Here is a 14,313-nt window from a genome sequence, read left to right as displayed (position 1 = left end):
GATTATTTATATAAAAATGTAATTTTAAATTTCATAATGGCTATCAATAATGAAGCCTGTGGGGAGAAAAAACCTGTTTTTCACATCACAGTGTATTATCTGGTGCTCTATCACAACTTTTTAATTAATCTCTACAATTAATGTACATGTTAATAGACTATATGCCTATTTTGGTGCTAAGCACTTTACATGAGGTCTCTATTTTAATGCCTAAAACAACCCCAGCAGGTGGACATTAATGATTTGCCTGTTTTAGAGGTGAGGGAATCAATCAGGCCCTAGAGAGATTACCTTGTCCCAACTTGTACAGGGGCTACGATATGGCAAGCCTCCGAACTCTAAACTGACAAAATACTTTTTTTTGAAGCCAAGTACCAAGGAAATTTGTAATCATACAAGGGAAGAAATATTCTAATAGATATTTTCCTAGAAAAATCTAATTGCTATGATTTAAAAATATCCCTGCAGCTTGATTTGTAAGCATGTGTTTACTTGTTATGCTATTGCCCCTCTTACTTCTTTTGTGTATTTCTTCACATGTATTTCCAGGAGATATTTCTGTGAGTATTTCAGTATCAAATTGCCAGATTCAAGAAAATGTGGTGAGTATGTACCTACTAAAATAAAACTTGGTAATGTGATGTTTTTATTGGAAAATAGGGGCATCATAAAATACATTTTTATTTCTCTAACGTATTAATTTTTCAGTATTTTCTACAAAGTGAAATACGGTCTATTTGGGTATTTTTCTTCTATAAGATCTTAGAAACATTATATCGATTCTTTTAGGCATTTTTTCTATAATCTGTTCTGTAGTTTGGAAAGCTAAATACCTGTTATTCGTCTCAGATCAGCAAATAGAATGCAATGCCTGATTTTTCACATGTCTGCCTGTGTTGGTATTAAAATTTTAATGGTTGATGTTACACAATTCCAAATAAGATAAAATAAAATTCTTTTGAGTTGCACGAGTAGCTAGAAAATGCTCTTACTCTCATTTCTTGATTGCTACTGAGGAGAGCTGTCATATGACAAGGAGTTGCAGATGCTTTTACAGTCACTTGTATATATCAGGGAAACCTCAGCAAAGTAGCAACCTGGTCACCTGGACCACATAACTCCATCCTCTGAGCTCAGTTTTTGAACATTATAGGTCAAACATTATGAAATAATTTATACTCAGGCATATGTTTGCTTTATTTGTTATGCTTTGTTACTATGGCACATAGCCCAAAAGTAATAAGGCCTTTCTCAGCTCATCCTGTGATGCACACCTTTTGTTCTGTTTTACTTGCTGTACCTCTGACCAAAAGCCAAAGGTTTACAGCTTTACATACACTGATCTGAGTTTGGTTTTTAAAGAGTAAACTCCATGAAACTCTTATTTATCCTAGTATAGCATTGCAACCTTTGCTAAATTGGCACAAAGTAAACTGAAAACCAAAGATGAATTAGAAAGAATTAGGAAAACTTCATAGTGAAGGTTAGATGAATTTTTGTGCTGTCAATCACAAGATAGCTTTCTAAAAATCTGCAGGTTCCTGTTGCTCTTGCTTAGCCAGGGAAGGCTTTCAGAAATGTAGATTAACCTATAAGTTTCTTGGGAAATTCTAGATACCTGTGGGGTTGTTTGGCCACTATTGTCCACTGAAAATTCTGGGTGGGCCACTGAGCTATCAGAGAAAGCTGGAATAGTTTGGACTCAGAATGCTACAATAGTCTTAATTCACTTTATTGTCTCCAGACAACCTTGCACTCACCCCATGGACACTCTGAAGGGATCACAGGATAGAGACAACTTGTGGACAGGAATATATAGGATATACAGAGGGTAGGATTTGGTGTTTGATTAAAACGTAAAGTTTTATTTAGCAATTATTATTTCAAAAAGAAAAGAGTAGACATTTGGAACATGTTATCTCCAGCAGTGGAAAAAATGGAGGGGTTTAGTTACTTTACCAGTGGACTTTCATAATGGATTGTCATCCTCTTGTAGTGTCTCCAACTCACGCACAGTGGTTCAGCCCCCTTGTCCTTCACTTTAGATTCATCTGGATGTGGATGATTAATAAAGAAGCGGCTTCACCATTCTAGCCATCAACAGTAGTGGGGTTGAAGTCAGACTCACACTAACATACGATTGACGACCATGATTATTTAACCCAAATTTCTAAGTAGCCATCTCAATAAACAAGTCCCTTTTTGAATATTGACAGTAAATGGCATTATATAGTTTTATGTATTATTTCTCTCTGATGAACATTAGTAAACCTCTGCTGCTTAAGAGCAGAATAGTTTTCAAAACATTACAATATAATTCATTCATTCATTCAGGAGTGTGATTTGACTATTACAGTCCTATTATTGATTTCATCTAGCATTTACAATTTCTGTTTAAAATATTTAATAACATTTATGATATACTTAATAAAATTACATAATTTATTAGGACTAATGTTCTTTCACTTCATATTTCTCTTTCATTGGACTTGCACCTGTAGGATATCAGCACAGTGTATCAGATTTTTCCTGACGAAGTACTGGGTTCCGGGCAATTTGGAATTGTTTATGGAGGTAGGTTAGCTCACTAAGTATTTGTATTCATTTAAAATTTTAGCTACTTGTATTTATAAAAGTGATATCACCAAGAAAAATATAAAAGACAAAACCTGTGTGTGCATATGTTTGTATATATGTCTCTTTGTGTTTTACATTTTTAGAAATTTCTCTTGAGATATCACGATTTGGAAAATTGTTACACTTATGTTTTCAAAGAGAATTTTTTCTACTCCTAAAAAACTTCTTTTGCTTAAATATGTACAAACAACTCTATCCACTGTACTAGATACGTGTTAGTTTATTTAAACAAAATATTGAGAAACTAGGAAGTTGTGATTCATAAACATATTAGTTCCATTTCCTTTTAGCATATATCATCAGAACGCTAGAAATTCATTCGTGTAACTATACACAAATATCTTTTAATTGTAATACTTTTAACACTGTATGCGTTTCATTAAGGTTTTCATTTTTTTAATTTTCAAATGAAATACTACATTTTTATCTTTTTTCTTATTGTCAAACTATTTGGTTAATTTATTATTTTAACCTTTGCTGTTTGAGATTCTAGCCATTTCTATTATTTTTTTCAAGTCTTTAAGAAAGATTTAATGTTAATGTTTTACCTGGCCCATAAAATGACACCATAGCTTGCAGTTCCTTAATATAATCAGTAACAAATTATCTTTTTTGAGAGGTGGGGTTGCTCTGAAATAATCACAGCATCTCTCTCAGTATTACTTATGACAGTATAATATTGTGCTTTTTTAGTTAAAAACTAAGTTCTACTCTATTTTACAAAGTAATTTTGATTCTTATAAAATGCTCAAATGATTTTTTAAATGAAAACCTATATATGAGTCAGCAACCGTTGTGCTTTTTATCAATGCGTTACAGTGTAATAGAGGAGAAACCAAGTACTCAGAGTATTACTGTACAGTGTAACAAGCATATGCAAAAAAAAAAAAAAATCGTCGTCTATACAGCATGGTAAATATACATAACTGCACATAGTATGTGGATGAGAAATGAAGTTGCAGAGACCAGCAGGTGCCAGCTAATTTGTAACATCCAACATTGAAGGAGCAGGCTCAGGAGAAGGCCTCCACAGGGAAGACTGAAAAGTTAAGAGTAGACACATAGGGGGTGAAGTGTATAAGAACAGTCTCAGAAGAGAAGTCAAGTACTGTAGTGACAGAGGATTAGAAACCAAAGAAGCTAAGACCTTGAAAAGAGTAGTTGCAGAAAAATGGCTGAATTGGAATAGAGGTTGCAGTACGTCAAAGAGTAAGGAATGATATTAAGAAAGTAGAGAATGTGAAAACAAGACAATTTTGTGGTGAAAGGAGTCAGTCTGGAAGGAGTCAGACGGAATAGATTCAGGGGGAAGGAACACTAGATTCAAAAAAATTTTGAAATGATGGAATTTCAAATTCGTTTGTATGTGATAAAAACACTGAGTAATGAGGTCCATTTCCATTTTCAGATTCATTTGCATTTTCCATTTTTTAGATTCAATTAACAGTACTGTATTCTAAACCTACTACAATATAGTAGTGTAGAAGTTAAGAGCTTGAGGGTGCCCTCGCGCCCTATAGATTCTCTCAAATGTTTGTTATGAGAATTAAATGGGATGTAATGTATGCAAAGGGCCTGTCATGAGATAATAATGACAATAATTATGATAACTAACACATTTTGAGTGGGTATAGTTATCTGGGCACTATGTGTACTTTACATATCTTATTTCATCTAATTCTTACAATTCTTCCATTGAAGATGAGGAACCTAAAACTCAGCAAGCTTAAGTGATTTGCTTAAGATCACGAAGCTAGTAAGTGACAGAGCCAAGACTTTTATTCTGTCCATTATAACACACATCCGTTTATCAGGAATTGAAAATTGTACTTTCTTAAGGAGAGTCCTCTGCTGGTGTTATGAACATTTTCCATATTAAGTAGCTCAATATCCAGTTTCTAAAACATGTATTTTTATGAGAAAAATATCAGGCTGTTGGTATGTCTAGCTTTAATGTCCCAATTCTTTTGTATCCTTAATTGTGGTTAATTTTATGGTACATATATGATTCAGAGTAATAAAGCTAAGAAATGAAATCTGTGGATATAAGTCAGGACACATGAGAAATGTCAATTTATTTGATGAAACATTTTTATAATTCCTATAAGTGTCCTTATAAATTCTGGTGTTCTTTAATACAGATGATATTTAATAACATTTGCTAATATTTTCCTTTTTTATTTTAAAGGAAAACATCGTAAAACAGGAAGAGATGTAGCTATTAAAATAATTGACAAATTAAGATTTCCAACAAAACAAGAAAGCCAGCTTCGTAATGAGGTTGCAATTCTACAGGTACGTCTTTATTTTTCATTTGGAGTTTATAAAATACCCCCTCAACTTCCACAAAACAAAGAAAAGTTATGCAAATGTCTGTGGCTTAGATATTAGGTTGGTGCAAAAGTAGTTGCAGTTTTTGCAATTATTTTTAACATTTTAAACCACAATGACTTTTGCACCAACCTAATGTTTAGAAACACTTTAAAATCACTGAAAAGGCAAATTAAGCATCAAAGTGCTGCCTGGGTAGTATCTTTCCTGAGTCTAAGCTGCAGATGTTCTTTTTTATGCACATAATTCTAAGTTTTGTATATTATTAATACTCATTAAATGAGTAATGTTTCAGCATTTGCTTATAGTAGACATGCTAAGACCATTTTGTTTCACATTATAAATGACCTTGCCTTCTTAAACATTCCTCCCTTATGCTATGATACTTGCACGAATTGAGTAGGTAACTGTCGATATATCAGGTGAATGAGTAATATATGTCTGAGAATCAGATCATCTTGACATTATTAGTGTCCTCTTTGTCTCTTATTGTCAGGCTTTTATTTAATATTGAGCATGTTACTTAACTCCTCTCATTAATAGCAGTCCCTTTTTAAAGCCAGAATTGGTTAATAAAAGGTATTATGTGGCATATATAATTTCTGTAACCATTAAAAATTTTTCTACAGACCAAAAGGAAATTGAGCAATTGTTTGCTAAATGTGGTCATCCTAGCTATCCAGTCCAGACAATTGAGACCATTGATAAATGCCCATTTGTATATAACTGCCATAATTCTCTACTAGTCATGCATGCTGATCATAATTTCTAATTCATAGTTTTATTGAATAATATTCATTTGCACACTGCTAATAAAATGAAACACACTGCATTTCTTCATTTATTATTTCATTTAACTGCCATTTATTGAGTTACATACAATTAAAAATTGAAAAACATATGATTTTAGCCCAAAGGAGTTCATGTATACAGACAACAAAAAATAATAACAGACTTTTTTGGGATTCAGAATTTCTAAACGTGGTGTTTTTGTGCTTTTGGCCAACGAATGTAACACAGAGCACTGTCACGTTGTTCTCTGTTTTTATGGGAAAGAAGATAACCATGGCTCTGAAGGTGCCAGTTCATAGATTCATAGCTCAGTGCTTGCTAATCAGTTACCAAAAAAAGGTGTTTTTTGATTGTTTGTTGGTTTTATTCTTAACTTGGCAACCTTGACCTGCAAATGACTTCTGAAAACTTAGTAAATGGCATCGTCCCAAACCTGGCCCCTGCTCTCCTCGTCTCCATGCCCACATGGTTCCTGGAAGGCAGATTCCTTTGCAGCCAACCTCCAGAGTTGGCATCTGTACAGAGACATTTATCCTTTCTCACAGGACAAGCGCGGAGTTTCCTGGTTAACATGGCTTTGTACTTCTACATTTTGTTGCTATTGCAGAGGACTGATTGGGTCTTGAAAGTCCAATTTTCTGTATTTTAGTTGGCTCTCCTGAGCCTGTCAACACAGGCTGTTGACTCTGTAGTGAGGTAGAAAAATAAAAGGCACCTGAGCATAAACTGCCTCCTATATCCTCTTCTAAAAGAGTAAATGCAGTCAACATCTCAGATGCAATAAGTAGACATATGGCACAATTGTCATTACAGCATGGTTTTCAAAAAAGAGTTTGGTTAGGTTGAAAATCACATTCTGCCCCTTGAGCATATGAAGCGCTCTTATATTGTGTCCTGAAATCTCAGAAATCCTCATCACTTACCACTCATCGCCAGTATCCACAACCATTCTTTGCTTCGTTCATCAAACCCACATTTATTGAGTACATACCATGAGCTAAGCACTGTTCTGTGTCCAGTGGATATAGTGGGGACAAAGATACACAGGTTCTTGCTGTCATTGGTCTTTAACTTGTGTCACTCAGCTAGTCAGATGTTTGCTACATACTTATGTTTTGAATTTGCAATCACATAATCTATACAGTGAGTCTTATTAAGGCTTGGCTTAATGATAAACAGATACCAGAAGTTCAGGAGTTCATACTTTATCATAAAGTTGTCAATTGTTTCAAAATCCGGTCATCAAAACTAGGGAACTCATCAAGTCCCCTAAGTGAAACAAATGAAAAAAAAAAAAATGTTTGAACGCTTTTTACCATTGCCAGATATATCAGCCTCTCAAGAAGGATTATAATTCAGTATCTAGAGATAGTGAAGTTCAACCTCACCTCTTTTGACTCTGCTCAAAAATCACCAACTATGTAAGCACCACTCGCACACCGTTTAAAACTACAGTCCACTCAGACACCCTCCCCATCCGTACGCCTCTTACCCTGATCTACGTCTTTTGTTTTTGTTTTTTCCCCCCATGGAACTTACCACCTTCTGGCCTGTTAAAGATTTCATTTCTTACATTTGTTGTGGGTTTCTCTCCCCACCCTCTAACCTCTGCCCCTCCACTTGAATATCCCCATCAGGAGGGCAGAGATCGTTATTTTGTTTCCTAATATATCCTGAACACCTGGCACACTTCAGGTGTTTACAAATATTTGTTGAATGGATATTTGTTGAATTAGAATTGGACAGAAACACCATCTTGTCATATGCGATGGCATCTGTAGTGTCCAACCAGATAGCAAAAGTTTTACTGCATTGACTGTTAATGGTTAGTTGGTTAGTTAAGGATTGTGTGTGGTTTGTTTGAAAGCCCTTATTGCTCCATTTTGTATTTATTATCAGAAGAAAGAGCTCACCTCTTGAACCTGAAAAGACAAACTGGTAATGTGGATATGGGCTAGGGGTTGGAATTCTGACTCACTGATTAATATGTTCCGAAAAAGTACCATGATAAAAATCACTTGAGTGGTGGTGAAGGTTTTCTTTTACTAATCTTGAGGAGCAGATTTCTGTCCCTCAGGACATAAAAGGAATACCCAGGAGCATTTGGTATCTTCTGCCTTGTGCCTAGATTATGGAAGCAGGTATCCTTGTTCATGGCCGTACCAGGAGTCTGAAAAATTCAGCCCTGTTCCCTTCCTCCTTCTGATTCTCCAGAAGGGGAACAAGGAGGTTGGGACATAGCTGATTTTTGAAAATCCTCCTCATGCAATTCTGTTAATCTTCTGGTCAAATTTTGATTTGTTTCTGTTTTTTGTGAAAAAGCACCTTAGCTTATAGGAGACTTCAAAGTTGTAGAAATATGGAATGTACGAAAACGTGCAATTCTCCTTTCTTCTCTCCATAACCTAGGTGAAGGCTTTCCAAGGTCTGATTTAGTCACTGGAAAACCAAGCTCTTTAGATGTTTTTGAGTAGCTGAAAAATTAAGTCAGGCATGGATCTTATGGCATAGTTATCCCTTATTTCAATCATTTAGAATAGCTGTTTTCATTATCTGTAAATACTTCATTATTATTACATGTTTCAGGAGGATGTTAATGTAGATGTTAAAATTATTTCATAAAATTCCCAAGGGATCTTATTTATATTGTTATTTTAAAAGTTATAAAACATGGTAAAAAACATGTAAAAAAGTTGTGAAACACATGGTAAATTTGAAATTATTGTTTTTTTTCTATTCATGTCAATAAAATAAGAAGGAAAAGATAGTTGTTTTATGATTATTAGAGTTATCACAGAAAACTGACCTTTATGAGGAGATACAGCTATATTATAGAAAACTTAAAAACTTCAAATTTAAAGTAACATATTTAATATAATTTATTTTATGATGATATATTTAATATAGTTTATCAACACAGTCTTGTTTGATCAACATTAATTTTTATTGTCTAACATATCACAGTGCATAAAAAGCTTTAGGATAATACTTATGAATAAAATTCCAATTGTTTTACTATTATTTTTTCTCTTGTTCTTAAATATCAACTTTTATTTATCTATTTAAGGAACAATAGTAAAGCTTTTGTTTATGACATGATGTACGGAAGGATTTTGGAATTATACAAGTACTGAGTATCGAATACAAAATACAGGAAAATACATGAGAATTTAACAGGCCATAAATTAAATGTATCCCCTAGCACTTATCTCATAAAACTCCTCCTGTCGTTCTTTATTGTGAGGCACTCCTCTTCCCATTCAATTGTCTCCTAACTTAAAAACGAAACAACAGCCACAACAAAAAGTGGTCTTGATTTGTCTAGGCTCTCCCTCTCACAGCTGCAGTCCAATTCTCCCTTTTGTACCGCCACACTTCAGATCTGTACTGTACTCTGCTTCCAATTCTTGTTCATAAATTTCCTTCTTGTCTCTGGTTGCCACATTTTTCTTAAAGAAAATGCAAGGCTCTTTTTTGCCATATTCTTATGTCCTACCTCTACCCAACTAACACATGATGGCTATTTTGTAGTCTCTGTCCGTCCTACTTGACTAATCTCAGTCCTTCAACAGCATTGATCCTTTGCTCCTTTTTAAATCTCTCTCCTCACTTCACCTCTACACTTACGAGATCCTGTTTTTTTCCCTGCTAGCTCCTCCAGCTGTCTTCTTGAACTTCTTTCATTCATCTAAATGCTTTGTGCTAATTTGGAACTACTTCCCAGAGTGAGGTCACCCACGTTAAGAGTGATCTCTCATCTCTTCGCAAGTCATTCCTTAATGTTCTCTTGAGCTCTCATCTTTCACAGGCACTTTTTAGTCTCATATTTCTGACCATAGGACCTCTCCACTTTGCTGTGCCCCTTTTACCTCATACCAACCAGCCTAAAAGCAAACGCTTATCCCTACAAGATACTCTCTCCCTAACTTTGTCTACTTTGCTATCATTCTTTGATTTTCTTAGGCAAGAACCCTTTTCCTTCAATTAATAAAAATATTAAGTGAAGCACTTCCTTTATACGAAGCTTTGCTGAGCCTCTGGGCCACATAAAAATGAAAGAAACCCTTTAAGATGTTTATCATCTATTTGGGTAGTCAGGTACAAGTAGCTACAAGTCAGGATAGCCGTGGAAGCATCGTGAAAGAAGTCATGGATTATGATTGAGGCCAGGACGCTGGAATCAGAGAGATTCAAAGAGAAACATAGCATTAGTGAAATCTTGATTTTGGTAACCAAAGAAATGCTGGAAAGGGCCATTAGGCTGCCGGGCGACCTCAGCAAAGTAAATATTCTATGACTAATGAGTAGAAAACTTAAGATCATTTTAGAAGAGTGCTCTTCAAATATTTTTCATCATGTGTCCTCAAAAACAATTCCAAAAAACTTTGCACTTGCTTGTGTATTTTTAAGTTGACAGAACAATTTGTCAACAGTTTAAGGAACTTTAATTTTGTAGTGTATTGAAAATCTTGCTATTTGAAAATAAAGCTGTTATAGCACTTTTTTAAATATGTGCTTTAGAATCTAAATATCATAGACATTGGACATTCATCATCAGTCATTTTTAAAAAATACATGAATAGTAGGCTCTTTAACAATAGTGTATTTTATAACTTCTTGTTTTTCCTTAATATATTACATTTTTCCCACAAAATTATATTCCAATGTAATGTGTTTTTACACTTGAAAGTCTTTTTTTGGTCCCCTTCATAATTGTTTACAATAAAAATAAGTATTATTTTAAAATTTTTATTATATTTTAAATGTTTAAAGCACTCTCCTGGATTAAGTTATCATTACAAGTTTTATCAAGCAGGATAAATATTCTGTAAATTTTGAACTATGCTTATTAAACATAAAAAATAAAATGTTACTGAAAATACATTATCTAATGAGATTGATTTTTTAGTATAGGTCATAAATTGGTGGGTGAATTTTACTTAATTGTTTGAATTAGACAGAGTTCAGCAGCAATTTTATTCCAGTCTTTTAAATGTGGGAGCCAAGTTATAAGCCAAAAAAAGTGATTTATCTTCAGAAATTCATTTTACTCCTTATTAATAAATCCATTAAATTCTTCTCTAATTTTGTTGAAAGCACGAATTAGAAACTGAGTTGTAAAATAATTGATTTCCAAGTTATTAGGGTCATTTACTTCAGACCAACACAGTATTTCAAATTTTCTGTTTATTTTTCTCTAATAGGATTTTCCTCCTTATGGGGAGGCACCCTTGTAATATTTGGAATGTGTGAGAAACATGCTTTTTTTTTTTTTGGAAAGTGGGAGAAAAATCATTAAAGGGAAACTTGGGAATGGGGAATTTTGATACCACAGGGATATTGTCAGGAAGATCTATATTAGAAGAGTATTTATGGACTGTTATGGTTCATTTATTCATTCACTCAACGTGTAATTTTTGTGTGCCCCACCATGTACCAGGCGGTAGAGATACAGATGTAAACAGAACAGTTTTTCTTGAAACTCTCCACTTACATATCTCTTAAAACTCTTTCCATTCCCAGGAGTCTATCTTAGTTTGGAGACAGCTACAGTGAGACATAGTGTGCAGTAAGGCCAGGAAGTAGGTTTTGTGTGAGTTCGTAGAGAACTTTAGATAGTGTGCCAAGTCAATTGAATTTTATTATGCCTGGGTGGTTGTGAATTATTGAAAGGTTTTCAAAAAGAAACTGTTATGAACAGATCAGGATTTAGAGATGACGTATCATGAAGAAGAATGTTTAAGGGAAAGAAAACTTTGGAGCCACATCCATTCTCTTTCAGAGTGTGTTCCCTTGGTGCATCAAGCTTTTGCTTTAATAAACCTTTCACTCCGGAAAAAAATTTAAAAAGTAAAGACAAACTTTGGTAGAGACTATTTTCAGCTAGTAGTGACAGTCACAATGCCCCCATTTTTCTTTCTTTCCACAAAGTCATCTCGGCTTCAGCACTAGCATTTCCATTGCCACCAGTTAACGCATACTTTTAAATTCCTGCTTTGATGACTGGAACTGGTGATATTCCTGAAAGCTGAGTCCTCTCCCTCTTCTCACTCAGACTTCATCTTCCTGGCTCTCTTTTTCCCCTGATCCATCCTGAAGACCACAACCCAATGAGTCTCTAGTGGGCTTCCATCTTATCTCTCCCTAGCTTAGTAGTTCTCTTTGTCTTCTCTCTCATTAAACCCGTCTACTAGTCCTGGCTTTTTAACACCTGCAGGTGATCTCACAGGACTATGTTTCTCCTATTGTACTGAGTCTTCCATTTCTGTTTAAGTCATTGTCCTTGCCATACTGTTAACCACTGGCCATTCTTCATCTTTTAATCCCAAGCTGGATGCCAATCTTGGTTTACTTGGCTCATCAATGTTTGATTGACCTCCAAGATCCTCCAATCCTGTCTGACTGCCTTGTGCTACTTTCCGTATCTCCTTTTATTTATAGTTTCAAGTCTTAGTATAAAGTAGTACTTTAATACCTAGCAAATTCTTCTTATATAATAATCAGATTATAAAGAATTTCAAGGTCTTAGCAATGCCTTATTTTTCTTCAACTTCCACAAGGCCCAGTACAGAGGTAAAGATATTAGAGATACTTAATTAGCATTTCACAAAATTGTCTTAAGTCACATAGAGTATTTCCTTAAATTCTTTCTCAGGGCTTTTGTTATAATACCTTTTGCATAAATAAATCATTGAATTTTAAGCTCTAATTTAAAAATTATGGTATTTGATGAATGGAGAAAGTTTGTGCCAGATGTTACAGGATGTCTCAAAAGCTCTGCCCTGGGGGGTAAAATTTGTATTTTGGATGCACAGGAAATCAGAGAACATGTCAGAGTTTTACCTTTAAAGGCTATGGAACCTCAAGATCAGGCGGGTATTTGGTAATACAGAGCAACCCTGGGGTGGTACATGGTCTTAAAAATAGAATAAGCTGTAGGGAAGAAATCCTGCTACTCGGGAAGATAGGGAATCCAATTGTCAAGGCACATTGTCAAGGTGAATGTCACAACAGGTATAGAGTGGGGTACTCTGCTAAGAGACTAACAACAGGCAGCATTCAGAAATCCAGACAGCATTCCCAGATGGGCTTGTGAGATAATGAAAATGAGGCATAGGCATGGCCCCAGAAGCATACTAGTGAGAACAGGCGGCACCCAAGTCCTAAATGGACTTGAGTCCAAGGAAAGAATTAAGGCAGTGTGGAACATAGTGTAGAACGTAAAGAACATAGGTTTTAGAGTTAGACTGCCTGGATTCAAATATCAGAATATTATTGAAGAGTTTCTAGGAGTTTGGATAACTTACTTAAGCTCTCTGAGTCTCAGTTTGCTTATCTAGAAAACCTCATAGATATGAGAATAGAGTGTGATAATTTGTGAAACTCTTAGCAGTGTCTGGCATATAGTAGAGGTTCCATACTTATTGGATGTGACAAGTTTGCCACCGCTGAGTTCTAAGTCTAGCTCCTAGAAACAAGATCAAATAACTTCATGTTGAATTTCCTGAGTAGGAACCTGGAGACATAATTTCATCGTAACAAAGGACATGTATTTGACTCAAAGCCTGAGGTAGGGCTGACCATGCCTTAACATATACGTGACCCCTGGTAGGCATTTAGTAAATATTTGTTGAATGAATTACGTAGCCACAACTGAAGAAACCAGGGGGATACAGAATTGCAGAGCTTGCCGATAAAACAAAGTATTCCTTATTTTCTTTCCTTTTTTTCTTAAAAACATGGTAATTTGTCTTCTTGGAGCAAGATTAAATATATTGTAAATACATGGCTTTGTTCTCTTAGTCTAAAAAGATGATCAAGAGTAGGTGGAGAAGAGATAATTATGATAGAAAACCAGAGAATAATGTTGCTAAGTGTGGGTGGGAAAACTGAACATTTTTGCCAACTGTTGATTTTTTTAATTATGAAGGAGTCATTTTACTTTCTGTGGAGAAAAACATGCAAAATTTGAATACTTTCTCTTTTAGCGTATAGAAAGAAGTTAGTTGATACTTCCATTGTTTCATCTAATATGTTTATTTCTTCAAACATTTCTTTGTATTTTATTGCATGAAGAATTTACATGGAATTGTTTCTTTAGACAATGTTTTGCATCTCTAAGGTAATCTTGTCTTCTGCATGTTCCAAAAAAATAAAGTCCATAAATTATGTGTATACATGTCTAAAACAGAAGGAAAAAGAAAACAAAGATTATAAGAAAAAAATGAACTTAGAAGATTTTTCAAATCGATATTGTGTTTGATTAGAAGTTAGTCATATTGAAAAGGTAGTGTCAAATGGCAAGGTTCTAAGTCAAATTTTTTTCCATTGTTTGGTAAAGCTTTTTTTAATTTTGCTTTCATTAATTATGGATTATAATTCATCTGACTTGGTGTGCTTGCTCCACAAGAATGTTTTGGGGGACTAAATTAAATAATATATAAAGTGTTTTTAAATCAAATTTTTCCCAACATATTTTTGGAAGAAATTTGAGGTCATTTTTGGAAGGGTTTGGGGTTAACATTTTCTCACTGAAACAGTTTATAAAATATT

At 34.5% G+C, this 14,313-nt stretch overlaps 1 protein-coding gene across 3 annotated transcripts in view; it reads left to right on the top strand.

The window, feature by feature from the left end:
* PRKD1 (protein kinase D1) overlaps positions 1-14,313 on the top strand; it is a 299,064-nt gene that overhangs the window by 251,686 nt on the left and 33,065 nt on the right. For all 3 annotated transcript variants that reach the window (XM_033109340.1, XM_033109339.1, XM_033109341.1), the window contains 3 exons: positions 550-602; positions 2,502-2,574; positions 4,826-4,932. In XM_033109340.1, the coding sequence (XP_032965231.1) occupies positions 550-602; positions 2,502-2,574; positions 4,826-4,932 (233 nt within the window). The remainder of the gene's footprint in view (positions 1-549; positions 603-2,501; positions 2,575-4,825; positions 4,933-14,313) is intronic.

This window comes from Rhinolophus ferrumequinum, chromosome 6 (genome assembly GCF_004115265.2).
Source record: "Rhinolophus ferrumequinum isolate MPI-CBG mRhiFer1 chromosome 6, mRhiFer1_v1.p, whole genome shotgun sequence".
Classification (NCBI taxonomy): Eukaryota; Metazoa; Chordata; class Mammalia; order Chiroptera; family Rhinolophidae; genus Rhinolophus; species Rhinolophus ferrumequinum.
Note: the sequence above shows the minus strand (reverse complement) of the source record. Positions and strands in the feature narration are given on the sequence as shown.